Source organism: Ambystoma mexicanum, chromosome 2p (genome assembly GCF_040938575.1).
Source record: "Ambystoma mexicanum isolate Mex_15411 chromosome 2p, UKY_AmexF1_1, whole genome shotgun sequence".
NCBI classification, from domain to species: domain Eukaryota; kingdom Metazoa; phylum Chordata; class Amphibia; order Caudata; family Ambystomatidae; genus Ambystoma; species Ambystoma mexicanum.
Genome location: NC_090923.1, coordinates 1301261942 through 1301281651, shown reverse-complemented (window position 1 = coordinate 1301281651; position 19710 = coordinate 1301261942). Strand labels below are relative to the sequence as shown.

At 46.5% G+C, this 19710-nt stretch overlaps 1 protein-coding gene across 3 annotated transcripts in view; it reads right to left on the bottom strand.

The window, feature by feature from the left end:
- RSPH10B (radial spoke head 10 homolog B) overlaps positions 1–19710 on the bottom strand; it is a 765802-nt gene that overhangs the window by 647750 nt on the left and 98342 nt on the right. For all 3 annotated transcript variants that reach the window (XM_069645637.1, XM_069645638.1, XM_069645639.1), the window contains exon 3: positions 6646–6721. In XM_069645637.1, the coding sequence (XP_069501738.1) occupies positions 6646–6721 (76 nt within the window). The remainder of the gene's footprint in view (positions 1–6645; positions 6722–19710) is intronic.

Below are 19710 nucleotides of genomic sequence, written 5' to 3'. Positions count from 1 at the left end.
CCAGGTTTCATTTTCCCCAAATCTAATCCCATCCTTAACTGCCCAAGGTGGCAGAGAAAAAGAAACCAACTGAAACCAGACCAGGTGTCTGATGGCAATATCCATTCATCCACTGCCAATTTAAACCCCAGAGAATGCCATCCAAATCCAAGCTTGTATAATAAACAATCAGGAATATGGAGGGGGCTAACCAACCCCTAGAGGGAAAACCAGGCTAAAGGATTTCCCTATGTTCATGGTGGGTTCCCCGGCAAAATAGGGGGAAATAGATCTATCCTCCGAAACTGTTCCATTACCCCCTCCCCATTTCCAACAAATACTGGGTCGAGGAAGAGGCAACCGGCAGTAGTGAAGATTTTCTATGGGACTAACACAGGGAATATAAGGCAAACCGAGTATAGAAAGAACTTAAGCTGTCCCATTGATAGAGTCAGGCATTTACCAATTATCACTCACACCTGCCTCCACTTGACTGCTTTTCCAACTATAGAAGGTGTGGCTCTATAAATGTTTTTAAGCGAGCTGGGGACGTTGTTTGGACCAGAAAAGCCACGGAGCAGAGAGCACCGTGATCTACGCCCAGAGGAGAGCGGTGTGCCAAGACGCTGGCCCCGTGTTTCTGAGGAGCTGCAGCGTAGCTAGGGAGCCCTGTCTCCACAGAGCCGGAGAGAAGCATCCTGCAGACTGCTATTGAAGGTTAAAATATTACTTGTTCCCTTGGGACCTGTGCCGGCCCAAGAGTGTCTGAGGGGCAGGTAGTGAGACCCTGACCTCAGGCCCACATAACCAAAAGAGACCACTTGTCACTGTGCTGCTGCCCAAGTGAGTCTTACTGGGTCGAGTGACGGATGTAGAGGCGGGCCCTTTAGGCATAGCGGATCATGCAGTGGTCTCAATGACTCTCCCCCTCACTGGGCGTAAGGCAGCACTGTGGCGTTTGACGGTACCGGGGGAATTGCTGAGGGAACCACTTATAAGAGAAACTCTGGAGAACAAGATTAGGGATTTTTTCGACCTCAACACGGCTGAGGCTACGGGGGGGAACACTCGTTGGGGTGCGCTCAAGTCAACGCTCAGGGAGGAGTTCATTGCAGAAAAGGCTACAAAGGACAAACAATTGAGGGCATTGAAGGTTCAATTGGAGGCTGGGGTGGAGGCAATTAAGACAGCCAGGTCGGGATCTACCACCCGTCAGTGGGCCAACTCAACATCCTTAGAAACAGGAAGGCGGAGAGGTCCCTGCTATGTGTCCACCAGCGATTATACGCTAAGGCCAACAAGGAGGACAGCCTACTAGCACGTCTGCTGAGGTGAGCGTCGTCACGCAGTGCCATAACGGCTATTAACGATGGCCAAGGGAATCATCTCTCGCTCACAGCGGAGATTCAGGAAGTCTTTGCCCAGCATTATGGGGACCTGCATCGGACCCAGAAACCCCCTGAGCCACTACAGGAAGACTATCTTAGTGAGGTCCAATTGCCTGGGCTGTGAGTCGAGCAAAGGGAAGCCTTGGGACGGGAGACACCATAAGAAGAGGTAAGGAAGGTTATCTCAGCCCTCCCACCCCCAACAAATCACCCAGGCCAGACGGGTATACCGCAGCCTTCTACAAAACATTTGGGCAGCTTCTCATCCACCATCTTACAAGATTATACAACCACTTTCGTGAATTGGGTAGTAACTCGGCGTCGATGGAGGAGGTGAAAATGATCCTTATTCCTAAACCAAAAAAGGATCCCACCAGGTGTGGCTCCTATAGACAGATAGTTTTATTTAACTTGGATGCCAAAATATATACCAACATTTTAGGTTGGAGGGACACCTTCCATATTTGATTCACCCAGATCTGTCAGGCTTTGTGAAGGGACGTCAAACATTCGATAACATTCGTAGAAGAGCACACCTGGTGGAGAAGGCCCATAAGATAGCGCTCCCAGCGGTCCTCGTCTCCCCTGACGACGAGAAGGCCTTCAACCGCGTGGAATGGTTATTCCTGTTCAAAGTAATAGAGAAGATGGGGCTGTGGGAGGACTATATCCGAATGGTTCAGGCGAATAACAACAACCCTACGGCCTGTTAATTTATTAATGGTTCCCTATCTAGTTGCTTCAGTCTGAGCAGAGACACCAAACAGGGCTGCGCCCTGTCCCCCCTGCTTTATGCAATATAACTGGAGCCTCTCCTGCAGCACCCGTGGGAGCGGGAGTCGGACGAGGTACATGGGATACCCTTCGGATGAGTCCAGCATAAAACTGCATCTTTTGCTGACAGCATGTTACTCACACTCACGCAGGCTGAGTCAGTGGAGGCTTGTAGGAGGGAATTAAAGTGCGGGGGGTCCAGGGCCTGAAAATCAATGAGTCCAAGTCAGAAATGCTTAACCTCACAGTAGAGGGGAGGGAGGATCTGAAGGTTACCTGACCCTTCACTTGGAGCCCTGGCGGATTTGATACCTGGGAATTTGCATAACATCTAGACTCCAGGGGTGGTATCTGGCCAATTACCCGTCAATGTTGGCCTCCATAAAAGCTGACCTTGACAGCTGGAGAAATGGGAGAATTTCTTGGGTAGGTAGATTTGTGGCAGTCAAGATGGTCACGCTTCCTCGGCTGCTATACCTCTTTCAAGCTTTACCATTGGCGGTCGCTAATACCTTTTTTTCAGGACCTGGGGGAGATCATAGGGCAGTTCATCTTGGAAAGGTAAATGCCCAAGACTTAACCGTGGCCTATAACATCCCCTAGGGGGGTGGGCGGCATGGCTCTTTCCCGATTTTAAGCAGTATTACGAGGCGTCTCAGATCTGAATTATTAGGGAATAGCTCTCGGGAAGCGAGGAGAAACTGTGGGTAGCAATGGACCGGTCGGTAGCAAGGAGGGATCTGCGAGAGTTCTTGTGGCTCCCGCGCAGGCCGCAGCAACTATAACTCAGCGACATAACAAACTGGTGGCCGTAACATGGGACAAGTTAGTTAAAAAGTACAGGATCATAACGTTCCTGTTCCCGTTCACTCCGCTGTACAACGACCCAGATTTTTCCCCGGGGACGGGGTCGGGGACATTTGCACACTGGAAAAAAGGAGGATGCCAAGTGATTCAGGATTTGTCCCAAGGCCTCACTATACGACCCTTCTGCAAGTGCAAGGAAGGTTTTGGGGTGGGGAAAATGAAAGGCTACCCTACCTCCAAATGAGGCATTGCCTATCGAACCCTGACGTAACAAAGGCAACAACAACGCTCCCTTTAACCCACTTTGAAAAATACCTAATGACACATGATGGAGAAAGGGGTAACATTTTGGGTCTTTACAAAGTTCTAGCGGCGGCCACCCCCCCATCCCCAGGGCAAAATGTCCATGTATGGGACAGTGGGAAAGGATAATTGGGAGGGAGCTGGATAGGAGCGATTGGGAAAGGTTGTGGGCACTGGTGCCTAATACGGTTAAAGCATCTCATCTACAGGAATGCTATTATTAACTGATCTTCAATAGGCATTACAGACCGGCCCGACTTGAAGTGATCCAAGGGCTGGATGGTGGGCCACGGGAGAGGAACCCAGGGCAGCGGATGACCCGAACAGTACTCACCTTGGCAGGCAATGCTCCTAATTGCGCAGCCTTGCAAGGGGGCTGATATCCCCACAATGCAAGACTGGCTAAAGAACATTTTAGAGTGTGTGGCCCTGGAGTGGGCAACATATGCGATGAACAATACCTTAGCACGCTTTGCCACAGACTTCGAGCAGACCCTGGAGTTCCTCGGGGAGGACTTTAGAGCCCAGTGGTGTCCTCAACACCTGATATTGTTAGACGTGTGTTAAAACGTTTGCTGTTTTGTTCTAATGTTCCTGCGGGATCATGTGCAAGCTCCTGCCTGAGGGGGGAGGGATGACAGAGGGGGGTGATTTGAGAGTGGTGGGTCTTCGGACAGTTTTGAAAGTTTGTGCAGGGTTTGTTTCGAACGGTATATTGTCTGCAGAAAATTAATAAACAGAGTAAAAAAAACAAAACTAATAAGCAGAAAGTGGCCACAATACCCTGATGCACGCACACACACATGCTAGCCATGCATTCACAACAACCAATCATAGAAGTTATTAATTTAATGCAGACTTGTCCACTTATGCACCAACAAACAATCTTCTCTGTCACTTTCTGATATTAGCCATTGCAACGTAAAATGTACTGTACTCTCTGAACCATCTTCGTGATGAACCATTTTAACAGCATCTCAATAGTTCTGTGTTACGCAGAATTGCATGCAGTACTCTCTGGGACCACCACATACAATTAGGACTACAGGTGTAAGCAAAAACCAACCTTTGCTATAAGTCTGTACTACACAGTTTTGTGTTAGCGAGCTGAGCAGCCAGGCTTATCTCAAGAGGGAATGTGAGCAGTACAAGAGGTTACACAGAGGTCTTACAATCACAGTGGTTCAAGTAGACACTTATACTCAAGGTTTCTTGGTAAAAACACTTATTCATTTATTATACAATCATTTAGAAAACATTCACTAGAAGGAGACAACTTAATATCATACACAAATATACTTCAACACAAAACCAATACGTTTCTGAACAATTTTAGCTCCCCTGAAATAGGAGCCAAATGGCATTTCAGTCACTTTGAATAGGAAGGCAAAGGCACAGGTTAATAGAATAGATCGCAAATACTTTCTTAGGCAGTGCAAATAGTTATAGTTCACTAGAGGACTCGATTCAGTTCAATAGGCATAGGCCAAAGTCAATTGACTAGTGTCCTGGGTAGGAAAGAGCAGCTCTTGAAGTAAACAGTAAAGTCTTTGCCAAAGTTCTCAGAAGTAGTTTGTAAGAAAAAGAATCATATGTTGGGTCACAAGCTGATTAGGCCTGTACATTGGGAAAGTTCCACGAACTTTCACCGCGAGAGAAGCGTTCTCTCAATCGGGATGGCACAATACCTTAATATGAAGCAAAAGATGCAGCTGAAGACGTTGGTTCCTGGCAGTTCCTGCAGATCTCCCTGTTCCTGAGCCTTAGTCATGGGGACAAGAGGGAGGACGTCGGGGGACTCCTGCACTGCACGGGATGGTCGGAAAACATGGACAAAATTGAGTCACTTCAGTTCCAGTAGCTGTTCTTCAAGCACACAAGCTGGTGTCCTTCCACCTGGTTAATCCTAACCAGCTTTGAGAATGGTAACCAGGTGGCTTACGAGTTGATTGGTCCCACCAACTAAAGGAAGGGGCTTCTCTGTCGAGATGAACTTGGCAATTCAGACCTGCAGCAGGGCTTCACTGGGCAAACCAACGGTCCACGAGTTGCACCAGCCATCCCCTTCCAGCTCATCTTTGGTGCTTTCGTTCCAGTGGTCGACTGTGCTTTCCAGTCCAGGAGACTCACCTTTTAAACAGTTTTCTCCCATTCAGTCCAGCCGAGCTGCCACTCGCAGCGCAGAGTGGCTGTCCTTGCCGGACAGTCAGCCAGCCAATCACGCCAGAGTGCATTTGGGTCTCCTAGGAGACTAAGCATGGGGAGTTTCGGGCTCTTCCCTCACTTCCTGCCCACCCCAGACACTCAGACGCCAGAGGCGGTCTTCAGTCCTGAAGCCCGCCAAAGGCATGGAAACATAGGGACCAAACCTGGTTTGGCGCGCAGAGACAAACACTAGAAGGACCTTTCCCAAAAGAAATGGCGAAAAAAGAAGACCGGGACCCGTTTAAACAAAGGGCCTTAAGGCGCCATCTTGAAAAACTTGGCTCCCGCGATTTTTAGCTACCAGTGTTCGCGGTCGGAAAAAACACGGTAGATTTTTCTAAAACCACTGCCACCAGCCATTTTGATAGAAAAGGGTAGCATCTGACTGCTACATGAGTTTCTAGACACAGAGGGTACTAGGTAACCCTGCCAGCACTCTATAGGAAGATAGTGTATGCTGGGACTAGGAATTTAAAAAGACTAGTAAAGTCAATTTAACCGTACATTCTCTGGGAAACAGTAGTTTATCCCAGAGAAGGTTTTTAAACCTTTGGGAAGTCTAAAAAGACATCCCTGTGTCACTGCACTGAGGGTGCTGTGTAACACACATGAAAAGTTGCCTATGGGGTTATCTTAATACTCCATAATCAAAGAACACTAGAGTAAAACATACATCAAAATACATGAAAGAGTGGGAAAAAAGGCTTGCACTCTTTCCAGGTAAAAAAATCAAGTCCTCAAAATCCAGCAAAGTTGCTGGGGGTCTCTAAGGTGAAGGGAATAAACACATTTATGAGAATTCTCCCTAACATTCTGCCCTGCTGGCAGGCTGACAGCCACAATGAAAGTACATGAAGGCCCACAATCTGAGGCAACACATTAAGTAATACCACAGTCAGATCAGTATTGCTGGAGCATGAGGTGCAGTAAGGGCTAAACTATGGCAACCACACCTTAAGAGATAAATCTGTTTTGTGTGTTTCTGTTCTGCTGTAGCTAGGGCAAAGAGGCCTTGACAAAGCCGTGTGTAAGAGATGAAGCATGTTAACAAGCGTTTTTACTGTCAGTGCCTCGTAGATCAGCATTTTTGCTCACATGGTTGGAGTGAAGCAAAAATGCAACTGCTCTCAAGATAAACTAATGTTCGTAAGAAAATTGCATCTATTCTACTACATTCAATGTGACTTACCTTGTATACATTTCCACCCTTAAAGTAGGCAGTCCCTTCACCTTCATACAATCCTTGGACCTTTTCTCCTTCATATCTATTAAAAAACAGAAATGCAAATAAAGTGTTCCTAAATTTACACAAGACAGAATTTCTCTTCAAATACCATCATACAGGGACAACATGAACTTGCATTCAGAGTAATGCTTATGACATTATACCTGTGCTGTTCCATTTTATTCCAGCAGTTGGGCATGGTGGTACAATATTTCTTTGACAATTAATTTTACATTTAAAAACAATACAGCCGTAACTTCATCTGATACCTGGAATCAGCAGAAAGTTTTATAAATAACAATTACGCCTGTTATAACAAGAGAGAGACATTTCAGAGCCAATTATTAGGGTAAGTGGTAATGTTGCAGTAAGGGTAAGGCTAAGGTCAGTATTAGAGAAAGGGTTTGGCTTAGGGCAAGGGATTTGTAATTTGTGGCGAGCTGGTGATGGGGTTGGAGATTAGGTTCAATGTTCCTTTTCTATTATTTTGTATTGAGTAACATACAAAGCAAAAGCTTTAGTGTGCTCAAGGGTTAGCGTTCGGTAAGAGTTCATGGTAAAATAAGGGTTGCAATTAGAGTTAGGGGAAGGTTTAGGAATAGGTTTGGGTTACATTCTTGTACTGTTGTATATTTAAAAATAGATTTTTTGGCAAACTTATTACTGTGGACCTCCCTCTGCCAGGTTCACTCGTGTCAACACAATGTTCATCAGGACTTTAGAGTTCGCCCCTTTTTATCAGCATCCCTCCGTCGAGTTCACTCTTGCGAATTACACACAATTTCTTCTACTTTCTTATGATGCAGGATTCACTTCCCTTAGCTTTACAATCTTCTGCTGGTCAAAGACTTTGACTATACAGAGGATTTTGCTAGACCCATGTATGACCACTTTGACCCCTTTCTCGCTTCTTGCCCAAGGCCTTCTGGTAACAGTAGTTTCAACAACAGGTTAATCACCCATAGTTTCTCAAGTGAGCACCCACATGGTGCCGGACTCCTTTGCAGCTGATTTTTCCCTCTTGCATCAACAGTTCTTTGTACTTTTCTTCAATTAGCCATTTGCTACTTTTGTTCAACACAGTTTGGTTTCTTATCGGCTCTCCCTTCGACTCACCGGCTGTGATGAACCGCTTGGCTTTTCTTGTCTCTGGAGTCAAGGACGGTACCACAATGGCAAGCATCTCTCCCTGTCTTGGTTATCAGCGGAGGAGGGCCCTGTGTACCATTGACATCTGATGTAACACACGCTGGCTATTGTTTGCGGTCTTATGATTCCTTCCAGGAAGCTTTGCGGGCTTGGGTTGGAAAGGGCAAGGTTGCTTCTCTCCTTGTCACTCTTTCGGTCCTCGCCGCCTTTTTCCTCCTCTTGAACTGCCGTACTTGGCTAGCTGAGTCGTTGTGCGGTCTGTCTTGCTCTTCGTGTGCTCTGGTGCTCCAACTTTTATCCCTGTGGGGAAGGGAAATGGCCATCAGGTGTGTGCGGTTCCGGTCAATTGCCTGACTTTGCATGACCTTTGTGTTGGGACATGTCAGGTAAACGGTCCTAGTGTTAGTCCGTTGTCTTTCATGGTGCAAGAAAGTGTCCGTGTCGGAAAAGGGGGTGGGGAGTTAGAATGTCTGAATATCCTATGTGGTAGGCTGGGGAAAAGGGTTATAGGAAGGGGGATACCGCGTCTCACCTGTCGGTATCCCGCTTCCACTCCATGAGGACCCCCACCCGGGTGATCCTCCCTCACTGGTCCACCCCCAGGAACTGGATCAAATAGCAATGGCCGTGTCCTGGCTACCTGGATGACAGATCCCCGGGGACTAGTCAGGGAGACACCTTCAGGTTTCTCACAAAAGTGACAAGAGCTCGCAATACAACACGCAGACTAGTTGTTTTTGCAAACCTTCATTGAGCGGGACATTTAAAATGGCAGGAGCACTGTGGAGAAGGGAAGTGCAGGGACGAGCAATGCAGTAGGATACATTGCCATCCATGTCGGGGCTCCTGAATGCAAAGCACACCGACCTAGCCAGCAAAGCAGAGAAGGCCAGCAGGATAGGAAGAGAAATGCTGCGGGCAAACCAGAAGGAATGTGCAGATGCTGAAAACAGGGCTGGAGCTCCTTGGGGTTTGGTCGGTCAACGAGGCAGCAGACTATATCCCGAGCCAAGAAGGCTGGCATGTGACCACAGAGCCGCGCTGGGTGTTGGAGGAGTGTCTGCACACTCCGACCTGGAAGGCAGAAGCAGAAGCCCTAAAAGAGAGTTGCGAACAACTTTGGAAATGCTGGAAAAGAGCGATGAGTTTGCCCAAAAAAGCTGGGCACCCCGTGGTGTTCCGACAACCACGCCAACAAGTGATTGAATGATACAAGATTGCTAATACAGGAAATATTCAAAGGCGAAGTATGTTTGAATGCAGTCAAGTAAAAGTGCAAAGGCAAAGTTTTTTTGTATGCAGAAAAGGCAAAGTACAAAGGAAACGTTTCTTTGAATGCAGCAAAGGCAAAGTGCAAAGGCAAGGTGCCATATGAAGAATGATTGAATGCTGACAAGACACAGTATAAAGACATACCCCAACCAAACGCAAAAGCATGAGATGCCAATATGGGGGAGAGGTTTGAGCAAAGTACATTTGAAAAAACATTACCACAAATAGATATATCAAGTAGTAAATGGTATATGATATTGTGGTACAACTAAGAACTCTGAAAGAAATAAGAAGACCTGGCAGGTGAATACCCCAGGCAGCTGAAGTTGCATCAATGAATTGTAATAGATATAAGAAGTCCTGGCCGGTGAGTATACCAGATAGTTGAAATTATACAAAGATTCCTGGCAGGAGAGGATTCCAGGGGATTTGAAAACCTTAAAGAGAAGAACTGGCAGGCGGGCAGACCAGGCAGTTGGAAAACCAGAACACCATACGATCAGAAATATGTACTCTGCAGAAGAAGATAGAAAACAAACAAACTAAGACCTGTCCTCTGAACCTTCCCTCCCCAGCGAAACTTCATGCGTCCGCCCCTCCTACCTTCCGGTTCAGAGAAATCTCAGAACAAGAAACCTCCAACATCATCAGAAACCTTAAACTATCAAGGTGCAAAGGTGACATATGCCCAGCAGCAGTCATCAAAGACTGTTCCGATACCCTACTCCCATTCATCACCAAATTCATCAATGCATCTTTCTCCACGCATCAGGTTCTGGCTTGCCTTAGGGAATCATGGCTCCTCCCCCTCCTGAAAAAAACCTTCCCTAGATCCAGCCTTGCCCAACAACTACCGCCCAATCACCACAGACCCATTCTTGCTCAAGATCCTAGACAGGGCTGCCTACAATCAGATCCAACACTACTTAGAATCTAATCACATCTTATGCATGTAGCAGTCAGGTTTCCGACCAGGCCATGGCACTGAGTCAGCACTATTACATCTGAAAATCCAAATGGACGCCTTCAAGGATGAAGGCAAGCCAGCACTCCTCTTACTTTTGGACCTTTCTGCACCCTTTGATTTAGTTAATCACAATACCCTTTGCCACCATCTCACATCAGTCGCCAACTTCTCACAGGAAGCTGCACTGTGGATAGCCTCATTCCATGAGAGTCTTCTCAGACACTGCAGCTGCCCCCGCATACCCATACCCTGTGGGGTCCCCCAAGGTTCTTATGTTTCCTGTAAGGAACTCATGGTGGCAACAGTAAAGACAGACACAAGTGATCACAGTTCAGGGGTGTTTATTAAACTATATATGTAGGTTGGAAAAAAGCCTAATCTAAACCTAAATCTAAGACGGGAGCAAGCTATGACCATCACATAATAAAAAAGGCAGTCCTAGTGGCATCTTGTCAAATAAAGGGCCTACACTAAAAAAAAAGTATTGCCAATCCTTACAACTAAATCCAAAAAGAGTGTGGGATAGGGTTCACAAGAAAGAAAGAAGTGTTCACAAATAATAAGTCAGGTTGTGGTAGCCAGGGTTCCCCCTTCCCCACGTTTTGAGCACAGGACAAGGCGGGACTCCTAAGCCCAGCACACTCTCAAGCTTTCCCAGCACGAGACGACACTTCTGTGCTCAGCTATCAGGACCTTCGGTGGTGAAGCCTCTTTTCGATCAAAAAGTCTCTTGCCTCCGATTTCTGATGTGTTCAAAAATAATAAACCAAAGTTCTTTTCCGTTCGCACTTAGGGTGATGCTTCTCCATCCCTGGGTACCCCTCTTCTGGGTTCAGACCCCTCTCAAATGTCATCCTCCTTCCGTCGGGTTCACTACAGCTTTTCACAAAACACTTTCACCTGTTGCATTCACAAGTCTTAATGTCTTTTTAAACAACGCACTGTGAACAGCCCTCTGTCGGGTTCACTCTTGTCATCACAATGTTCTTTCGGGCATCATGCTTCGCCCTATCCTGTCGGCATCCCTCCGTCAGGTTCACTCTTGCCAACCATACAATTCCTTCTCCTTTCTCACTAAGCAGGATTCGTCTCCCTTAGCTTTCCAATGGTTTGTTGGTCAAAGACTTTCGACTGTACAGAGGATTTTGCTAGACCCCTGTATGACCACTTTGACCCTTTTGCTTGCAGCTCTCCCAAAGCCTTCCGGTATCAGTAGTTTCAACCAAACGCGGGATCAACCACAGTCTCTCGAACACCCATGTGGTGCCGGACCCTTCTGCAGCTGGTTTTCCCTTAATGTTAACAGTTCTTTGAACTTCCCTTAAGTTGCTACTTTGCTGCTTTCATTCAACACAGTTCGGTTTCTTGTCGGTTCTCCCCTCGACTCACCGGCTGTAATGAACCGATTGGCCTTTCTTGTATCTGGAGTCAAGGACGGTACAACGGTAGCAGGCGTCTCTCTCTGTCCTGCTAATCTGCATAGGCATGCTCCCTGTACCGTTGAAATCTGCTGCAACACACACTGGCTATTGTTTGCAGTCTTACAATTCCTTTCATGGAGGTTTCGGAGTTCTGGGTCGGAAAGGGCAAGGTTGCTTCTCTCCTCGTCGCCCCTTCGATTCTCACCACCTTTCTCCTCCTCTTGAATTGCTGTACCGGGATAGTTGTCTTGTCGTCCAGTCTGCCTTGCTCGTACTGTGCTCTCGTGCTCCACCTTTTATCCCTGTGGGGAAAGGAAAGGGCCATCAGGTGTGTGTGATCCTGGTCAATTGCCTGACTTTGCCTGCCATTGTATTGGGACATGTCAGGTAAATGACTCTGGTGTTAGTCCATTGTCTTTTGTGGTGTGCGAAAGGGGGGGTAGTGTTTCTGAATATGTTATGTGGTAGGATGGGGAAAAGGTGTTGGAAGAATGGGGATACCGCTTCTCACCCATCTGTGTCCCACTTCCACTCCTCGAGGACCCGCCATCCAGGTGATCCTCCCTCACTGGTCCACCCCCAGGAACTGGATCCAATAGTGATGGCCGTGTCCTGGCCACCTGGATGACAGACTCCCGGGGACTAGTTAGGAAGACACCTTCAGGTTTCTCACACTCCCCGTCCCTGTACAACATTTTCACAAAGCCATTATTTGACCTTTTGGACAACCTTGGCATAACCTACACAAACTACATCGACGACACCCAAATCCTCCTTCCCCTCTCCGGCGTGTACGAAAAAAGACTCCCGTATGATCAACAAGATCTACACAACCATTCAGTCCTGGATGGCGACCAACTACCTTTGCCTCAGCAATGATAAGATGGAGATCCTGCTCGTGGGCTCCCAGTCAATGATAAAAAGATTTAGCCCACAATTCTCCTAATTCTGGATAGATGGTATCCAGATCAAGACTTCTGAGGTGCTAAAAACAATTGGAGTACACTTGGATTCCTCACTCTCCCTCAACAAACAAGTCAACTCAATAGCTTCCTCAGCTGCCTACACAACCAAGCTTATCAATGCAGCTAGACAATTCCTCACTAGAGAAAGTTGCAGGACCATCGTCAGATCAATAACGGGTGCCAGACTGCACTACTGTAACGCTTTATTTGCTGGAACCTCCAAACAAAACCTAAATAAACTACAGATTATCCAGAACAATGCACTACGAGTGGCACAGAACATTCCCAAAAAGGACCACATCATAACAGCCAGAAGAAAGGCACACTGGCTCCCTATCCTGGAAAGGATTATTTTCAAAACCCTTTCCATCACATACAAATTCCTGAGCAAAACTGAGCCTCAATATCTGTCACAGAAAATAGAAATACCCAAGCCCAACAGACCAGTAAGAGCTTTTTACTCCCACAGACTTGTTCTGCCTAAAGTCGGAAAAGCCAAAGGAGGGGGGGACTAGTTTCCCATTTGTTGAGGCAAGACACTGGAACGTGCTACCTCCGGAGCTTAGAGCAAAGGCCTCGTACTGGGTCTTCTGCAAAACCCTGAAAATGGGATTATTTGCCTAAATCCCCCCCCAACAATGTAATCAATGCACAGTCACCCTTTGTGTCCGTTCCCACCTGTTGAAGCTTTCACATGTAACTGGTTTGTAACAGCGCCCTGATGCCTGAGGGTTTAGGCTCTTTATAAATGTCATAAATAAATAACTAAATAAATACATACCTTGCAGGGGAGTATACCAGGTAATCTGCAAAGGTACAAGGTCTACTATAGAAAAACTATTACAGAACAGTGAGGATATGATATAATATGACATTTATAACGCACCTATACACAAGTGTTTCAAGGCGCGACGAAGCAAGGGAGGGGGAACAGAGGGAAGACAGACAGCGATCTTACTAGGCCAGGTGTCAGTCAGATCGCCCAAGTGCAAGGGAAGGGCGGAAAAGAAAAGTGCGGGGGGTGGGGCGAGTGCAGTACATGGGATAATAAAATAATAACATAAAATAAATAAAGAACGGCCAGCTAGTGGCAAGGGCAGGGTGAGTGCAGACATAAGTGCTGGTTTGGGGAGTGCAGACATAAGTGCTGGTTTGGGGACTGTAGGGATATAGAAAACAGTTCTCAGGTGAAGGGGTTTCCAGGGAGGCAGCGCAAGTGTGCAACTGACAGGGCTTGGGCCCGAGATCAGTTGAGTGGCTAGGTAACCCGTATCAGCCAGGACTTCAGCAGGGGAGAGGGGGAGAGAAAGCAGAAGCAAAGAGGAAGGTTTTTAGGTGCTTCAAGTGTTTGTGTTTTTAGGACACAAAAGAACTGTTAGTTAATAGACACTTTTTGCCATTCTGTTTAAGAATCCAGGGGACGAGAACCACACCCTATGTACTCAAGGGTTTTACCTTGGAGAACATTTTCATTGGAGTTATTGTTGAACACTTTTCCAAACATCAAGTTAAAGACTTGTTCCTTGCACCTTTTGCTGTTTATTTATAGCGTGAGGGTCAAGATAGGTTGTTTTGGACACAAGGGCGGCTTTTCAGTTACGGACATCCTGACACAGACAGATCCTTAGTTTTTAGCTTCTAGGTAGGGAAGTTCCTCTTTAGAATAGGGTTAGAGAGGAATTTTCCCAACCCATTTTTATTTAATAAAATGTCTTTAATGAAGAATACAACAACCTGTGTCTGTATCTAATGTCTGACCCCTCACATAAGTGTGTATATATTTACAGCAGTCGGGTTGGAGTACTATTACAACACCATGATGTGGGCTTGAACACACACATTGCAACACCATGGTAAGACATTTTTATATTTATTTGCTCATAGAGGGTGCTTTAACACACATGCAGTAGTCTGACAGAAGCACAAAAGGGGGCTCCACTAACAAGGATTTGTATATTATTGCCCCCTAGCACATTTACCAGAAGCAACACTGGTTCTTCAATCTACACTGTATAAATGGACATGTGCATCCACTTGGAGCACCAACTCAGGGTAACGTAAATCTTTGTAATCTGCAAATATGATAGCAGTTTTAATACATTTGGTGAGGCATTCAAACATGTTTTAATTGCAATTCCTAAACAATATTTTCTAGAGCCAATTTGTGCCCTTTTTTTCTGTTGAATGAATCTACTCATGATCGCATGAATGCACACAAGCGTTCTGATGAAGGCTCGGCTTAAAGTTGATGTGAGAGAGAGCGAAATTTAAGGTCTTAAGTAGATGCATACATAAATACCATTCCTTTGAATCCTTCAGACCCATAACGGAAAAAATATCATTGTTCAGATGGCTATATATTGGGTTCAATTGTATAACACACATTGTCAGTGTCAACATGTATCCACATTTGGGCCATGTCTTTTTGACTCTTCGAAGAATGTTTTTGTTATTTGTTTCATAGATTGTACAACTATTGTCAGTGTCAAGATGTGGTCTTTTTGTTTGTGTGCCATATTGAATGTTCAGCATACACATGTTTAACTGTGCAATCAATTAAATGATTAAGGAGAACTGGTTTTTGTCATGTTTTGTTTACAGTCACTGCCACATCAATCGCTAATTTGCTGCTTAATTGTTGTGTAGTTATTAGCCTTTTTAATATGAAAATAATCTATGTACAACAAAATAATGTAATTTATATTTAAACAATCTTTTATGATTGACACACAAAAAAAGGTGTCTTATGCCTTAGATGTGGTTGTCCGTTGTGATATCTGTCTATCAGGAGCCACAGTATTCGCTCCCTGCCATGCTTGAGTAAAGTGGTCTGAGCAGTTCTCCACAGGTGTCCAGTGGGCCTATTCATGTCTCCAGGTTATCCACCGGAACACTGGGAATGTACCATGCCTGTCCTTTTGCAGAGGATGTATGCCTCATATAGGCTGACCGCAGGCAGTCTGATGGGACCTAGATGGAAAAATAACTCCTGGATTTCATGATGACCTCCCCCTAGAACTAAGCACTTCAGATCCTTAAACACCATATTGTGGATGAACAGGCCAAATTGAGTACATTCAAACAAAAGATGACTGTCTTCCTTTGTCTGTGATTTGCAGTTCGCTAGAGCTGTTTTACGCAAACTTGTTACACACCAAAAGAGATTGCTTTTCATCAGTCAATTCCTTTCTCTTTGATTGACTATGCTTGCTGTCCAAAGCACAAGAGACACTTGAAGGGTATACAATTCCTAAGAACCTGACTCAATGGGCTGTGGCTGGTTTAATAGAGAGACTTCATCAATAACATTTCTAGCTATATGTGGTAGATTAACTCTGGTGGTACCTATGCCAGCACTGAGCTCCACACCTGGGCAAAGGGTCTCTAAAAACAATTTAATAACACCAATGATGAATTAAGGCACTTAGATAGCAAGCTTTACAAACACAATTGTCTCTAGGCACTGTGACATACTCATAAATTGGGTGCCTGTTGGGAGGGACAAGGAGACACTGGGGGCTTCGAGGGGCAACCTACTCTCTAGTACAACTCCTAGAGGTGATAAACAGGCATCCTCCAGAGTCTCTTCCCCATTCCCAGTCTCGTTTATGGTACCCCATTCAGCGGAGCATAATTTGTGGACCACAAGCTGTCATGAGGTAAAGGAAACTGAGTTGGGGCTCACAAGCCTATGCCTACTCCAGGGTGCGAGCCGGCAACTCAAGTTTGTTCGCAAATACGTACCAACAGTTCCAGAGGGTAAATCAGCTGTATATGCAGGTGGGTTGGCAGACTCACAAGACATCTGAGAAGCAGGAAGCCAGCTTGCGGAGTAGCCATAGCAGTTCTGCAGAGTCGAATATAGCAGGCGGCACATTTAAGCTCTTGTGTGCAGGACAATTGCACGGCAGTGAGCAGGGGACACAAAATATCGGAACAATCACTTGGAAGGAGGGCATGCCTCTCGAGGGGCCGTAAAACAGGGGCTGTGACCAATCCTGTTCCCCAAAGGTAACAAGGCAATTGATCAAACAATTGGGGGGGGGAGTTATTTGGCTAATTGGGAGCAGCCCCTCGATATAAAAGGAGTCAGAAGGAGTCCTGCATTCAGGGAGTTAGGACAGCTTTTGCAGCGAATGTTGAGCAAGAGAGAGAGACAGAGAAGGAGAGAGAGGGGGCAGAGGGCGAGAGAGAGAGGGGGGGGAGAGAGAGAGATAGGAGGGAGTGCCACACAAAGTAGATCAGTAATTTGAAGAGCAAGGGAAGCACGTTGCTCATATCATGCTGAGGCTGTAGCCCACACTCTGGCAAAAGCCAGAGCACATTACAAAAATGTGCTGAGCATTATGGGAGTTTGAAACCCAGAGCCTGGCGAATACCTAGAACATGATGGGAACCCTACGCCGGTTGTGGACTCAATTGATGCCAGAGACCCCAACCCTGATGTGGGCAACACTGCTGTTGGAGATTCTGACTGTGTGGTGCGCTCAACTGCTGATGGAGAACCAAAGCATGTGTTGGGCTCAACTAAAGAGCAAGAACCTGAACCTTTTGTGGGATCAACTGGAGAAAGACCATGAGCCTATTGTGGCTTCAAGCACAGGGAGCCAATCCTTTGGTGGGGGCAGGAATTACAGCATCATGATACACACTCCGACGGGCTAGGAGGCAAAATTCCTTTTGATTGTGACCTCCCTGTGACTGTTGAGCGACTCTTTTGTGGGAACCTCTGGCTATTGAAGCCCTGTACTGTCTTGCTTAGCGTAAGGAAATGGACTTGAAATTGCACCTTAGGTACCATTAGATTAGGCCTTCTTCGCCTCCTTTGTTGACCACCATTCTGACACTATTTTGCTTAAGCTCTTCCCTCAATTTTGACCCACACCCATAGGTGTTCATCAAGCACCAGTCTGTATGGAAAATAATCTGCATACAAAGTGATTACTGTTGTCTCAAGTAATCGACGAAACTGATAACAAGTGGTATTATTATGAAATTCAGTGTTTCTCCTTTTATCAAACTCAGATGGGACGGAGGGTCTGATTGCTGACCTAGTGACTGTTAAAATCAAGGTTGTGTAGACTTGGATACGAGTCAGAAACAGCTCACCTACACGGCATCACAATGCAGCTTGCAAAGAAGGCACGGACAAGAGATGTATTATACTTGCTTCTTTATTAACCGGCTTCCAACTCAAACTGAAACTAACTCGGAACTTGGCCCCCTCTTTTTCCACCCACTCTGCTCCCTGAGTCTTCCGGTGCACGCCCAATCACATGATCTCCCAACATAAGATGTTACAACCTCCCCCCTTTTTAAACATGAACTTAACTTCACTCTATTTCTTCAATCAGTCTCCTTGTCCGAGTCCTAGCCCTTTGAGGTCTCCCCACAGGGACAACCACCTCGTTCCCCAGGCTGGAATGTTCAGGAGGGCTCCAACACTCACCCTCAGATTCTTCTCCCTCCCCATCATACAGTTCCTACATGCCTTGGGCTGCGACCCCTTCACACCACCTTTCCTGATCCATCCTTTGAGGGAACTTGCGGAAATGTGAAGAGTATCTTGTTATTTTAACTCTGTTCGTCCTCAGCTGTCACCATTGACCCCTTGACATGCGTGGCAATTAACACAGTACTTCTGAAGGCTGCGGTATGTGTGTGAGTGCGAGGTTGTCTCACGACCACAGTGTCACCCGCATGAATACCAATCCCTCTACAAATGTATGAGCTCTTGAGCTCTTCGTCGGTTATCCGCACAGTGCTTCATCTTTGCTTTAACATGAGCGTCTCGTTCTTTCATCTCACTGTCATTTGCATACCTTTCTTCAAGCAGCGTGATGTGGGGCAGGCGTGTTCGAACACTTCGTCCAAACATGACCTCGGAAGGTGTTTTGCTGTGGTGCTGTGCAGGGTATTGCAATATTCTCTCAGGAGTTGATATAGTATCTTCCCTACTGACTCCCCTGTCAGATGAGCAATCTGGATGGATTTCTTGATGTTGCCCATGAACCTTTCAACTGTTCCATTGGCTTGAGGCCACAACGGCATGACCTTCCGATGCCTGAAACCCATATATTTGGCAAAGGTTTTGAAGTCTTGTCCCGTGAATGGGGGGCCATTGTCCGACTTTACTAACCGGGCCACTCCGTAGCTGTAAATATTCTCCCTAACTCTGGGATGGTGCGATGGGCCGCCGTGGATGACACTATCTGTAGATCCAGATACTTGGAATGTTCATCCACCACCACTAGTACGTGTTCACCTCCCGCCATCGGCCTAAAGAAGTCAATGGCCACTACGTCCCAGCGGTGCTCAGGCAACTCCGTCATCTTGAGGGGTTAGGGCGAGTGTGGGTATTTAGGATAGCACAGGTGGGACAGTCTTTTAACAATGCTTCCACTCGGCCATTCATGTGCGTAAACCAGATCTTCTGGTGCAGGAGCCTCTTTGTGGACACAATGCCACTGTGACCCCCATGTGCTAACTCCAGTATTTTCGGCCTTGGACTCTGGGGTATCAGAATGCGGGTTCCTTTCAGTAGCAGTTCTTCCTCTGCCTAGGTTAATTCATCCCTCACCAGCAGTAGTCTCTGAATCTCTCTCTGTGTTTCCGGACATGTGTTCTCCCCCCATCCTTATTGCTTGCTTCCACCTTCACAATTGCATGCAGCGCAGGATGATTTGCATGGTCGGGTCACTTTGATTGCTGAGCTATTTGCCTAAGGTTAATCCCTTCTGGGATGGCCTCTTTGACAACATAGTGAATGTATTGATCCATAATAGATGTATTTGCGTCAGCCGTTGGGACAGGGTGGCGGGACAGGAAGTCTGTCGGGTTCTCTTCCTTCCCTGGTTGGTGTATTACGCAAAATTGATCATCTTGGAGGCGGAGCCCCCACCTAATGATTCAAGGAGGCATCTTTGCTTACGGGTTTCCAAATATGAATGTAAGCGCTTGGTGGTCTGTCACTACCGTAAATGGCTTCCCATACAAGAACAAATGGAAATGTTCACAGGCCCACACAACTGCCAACCCCTCTTTTTCGGCCTGTGTATATGCCTGATCCATAGGCAAAAGACTCTTAGTGGCGTATGACACAATGTGCCTTTCGTCGGGTGCCTCTAAGTCAGCTTGAGCAAGAATGGCTCCTAGTCCCTTGGGACTGGCATCCACTGTGAGTTCCGTCTCTCTACCGGGTTAAAGTATGCCATGTTGTCTGCAGATGAGATGCGTCAACGGATGGTTTCAAATG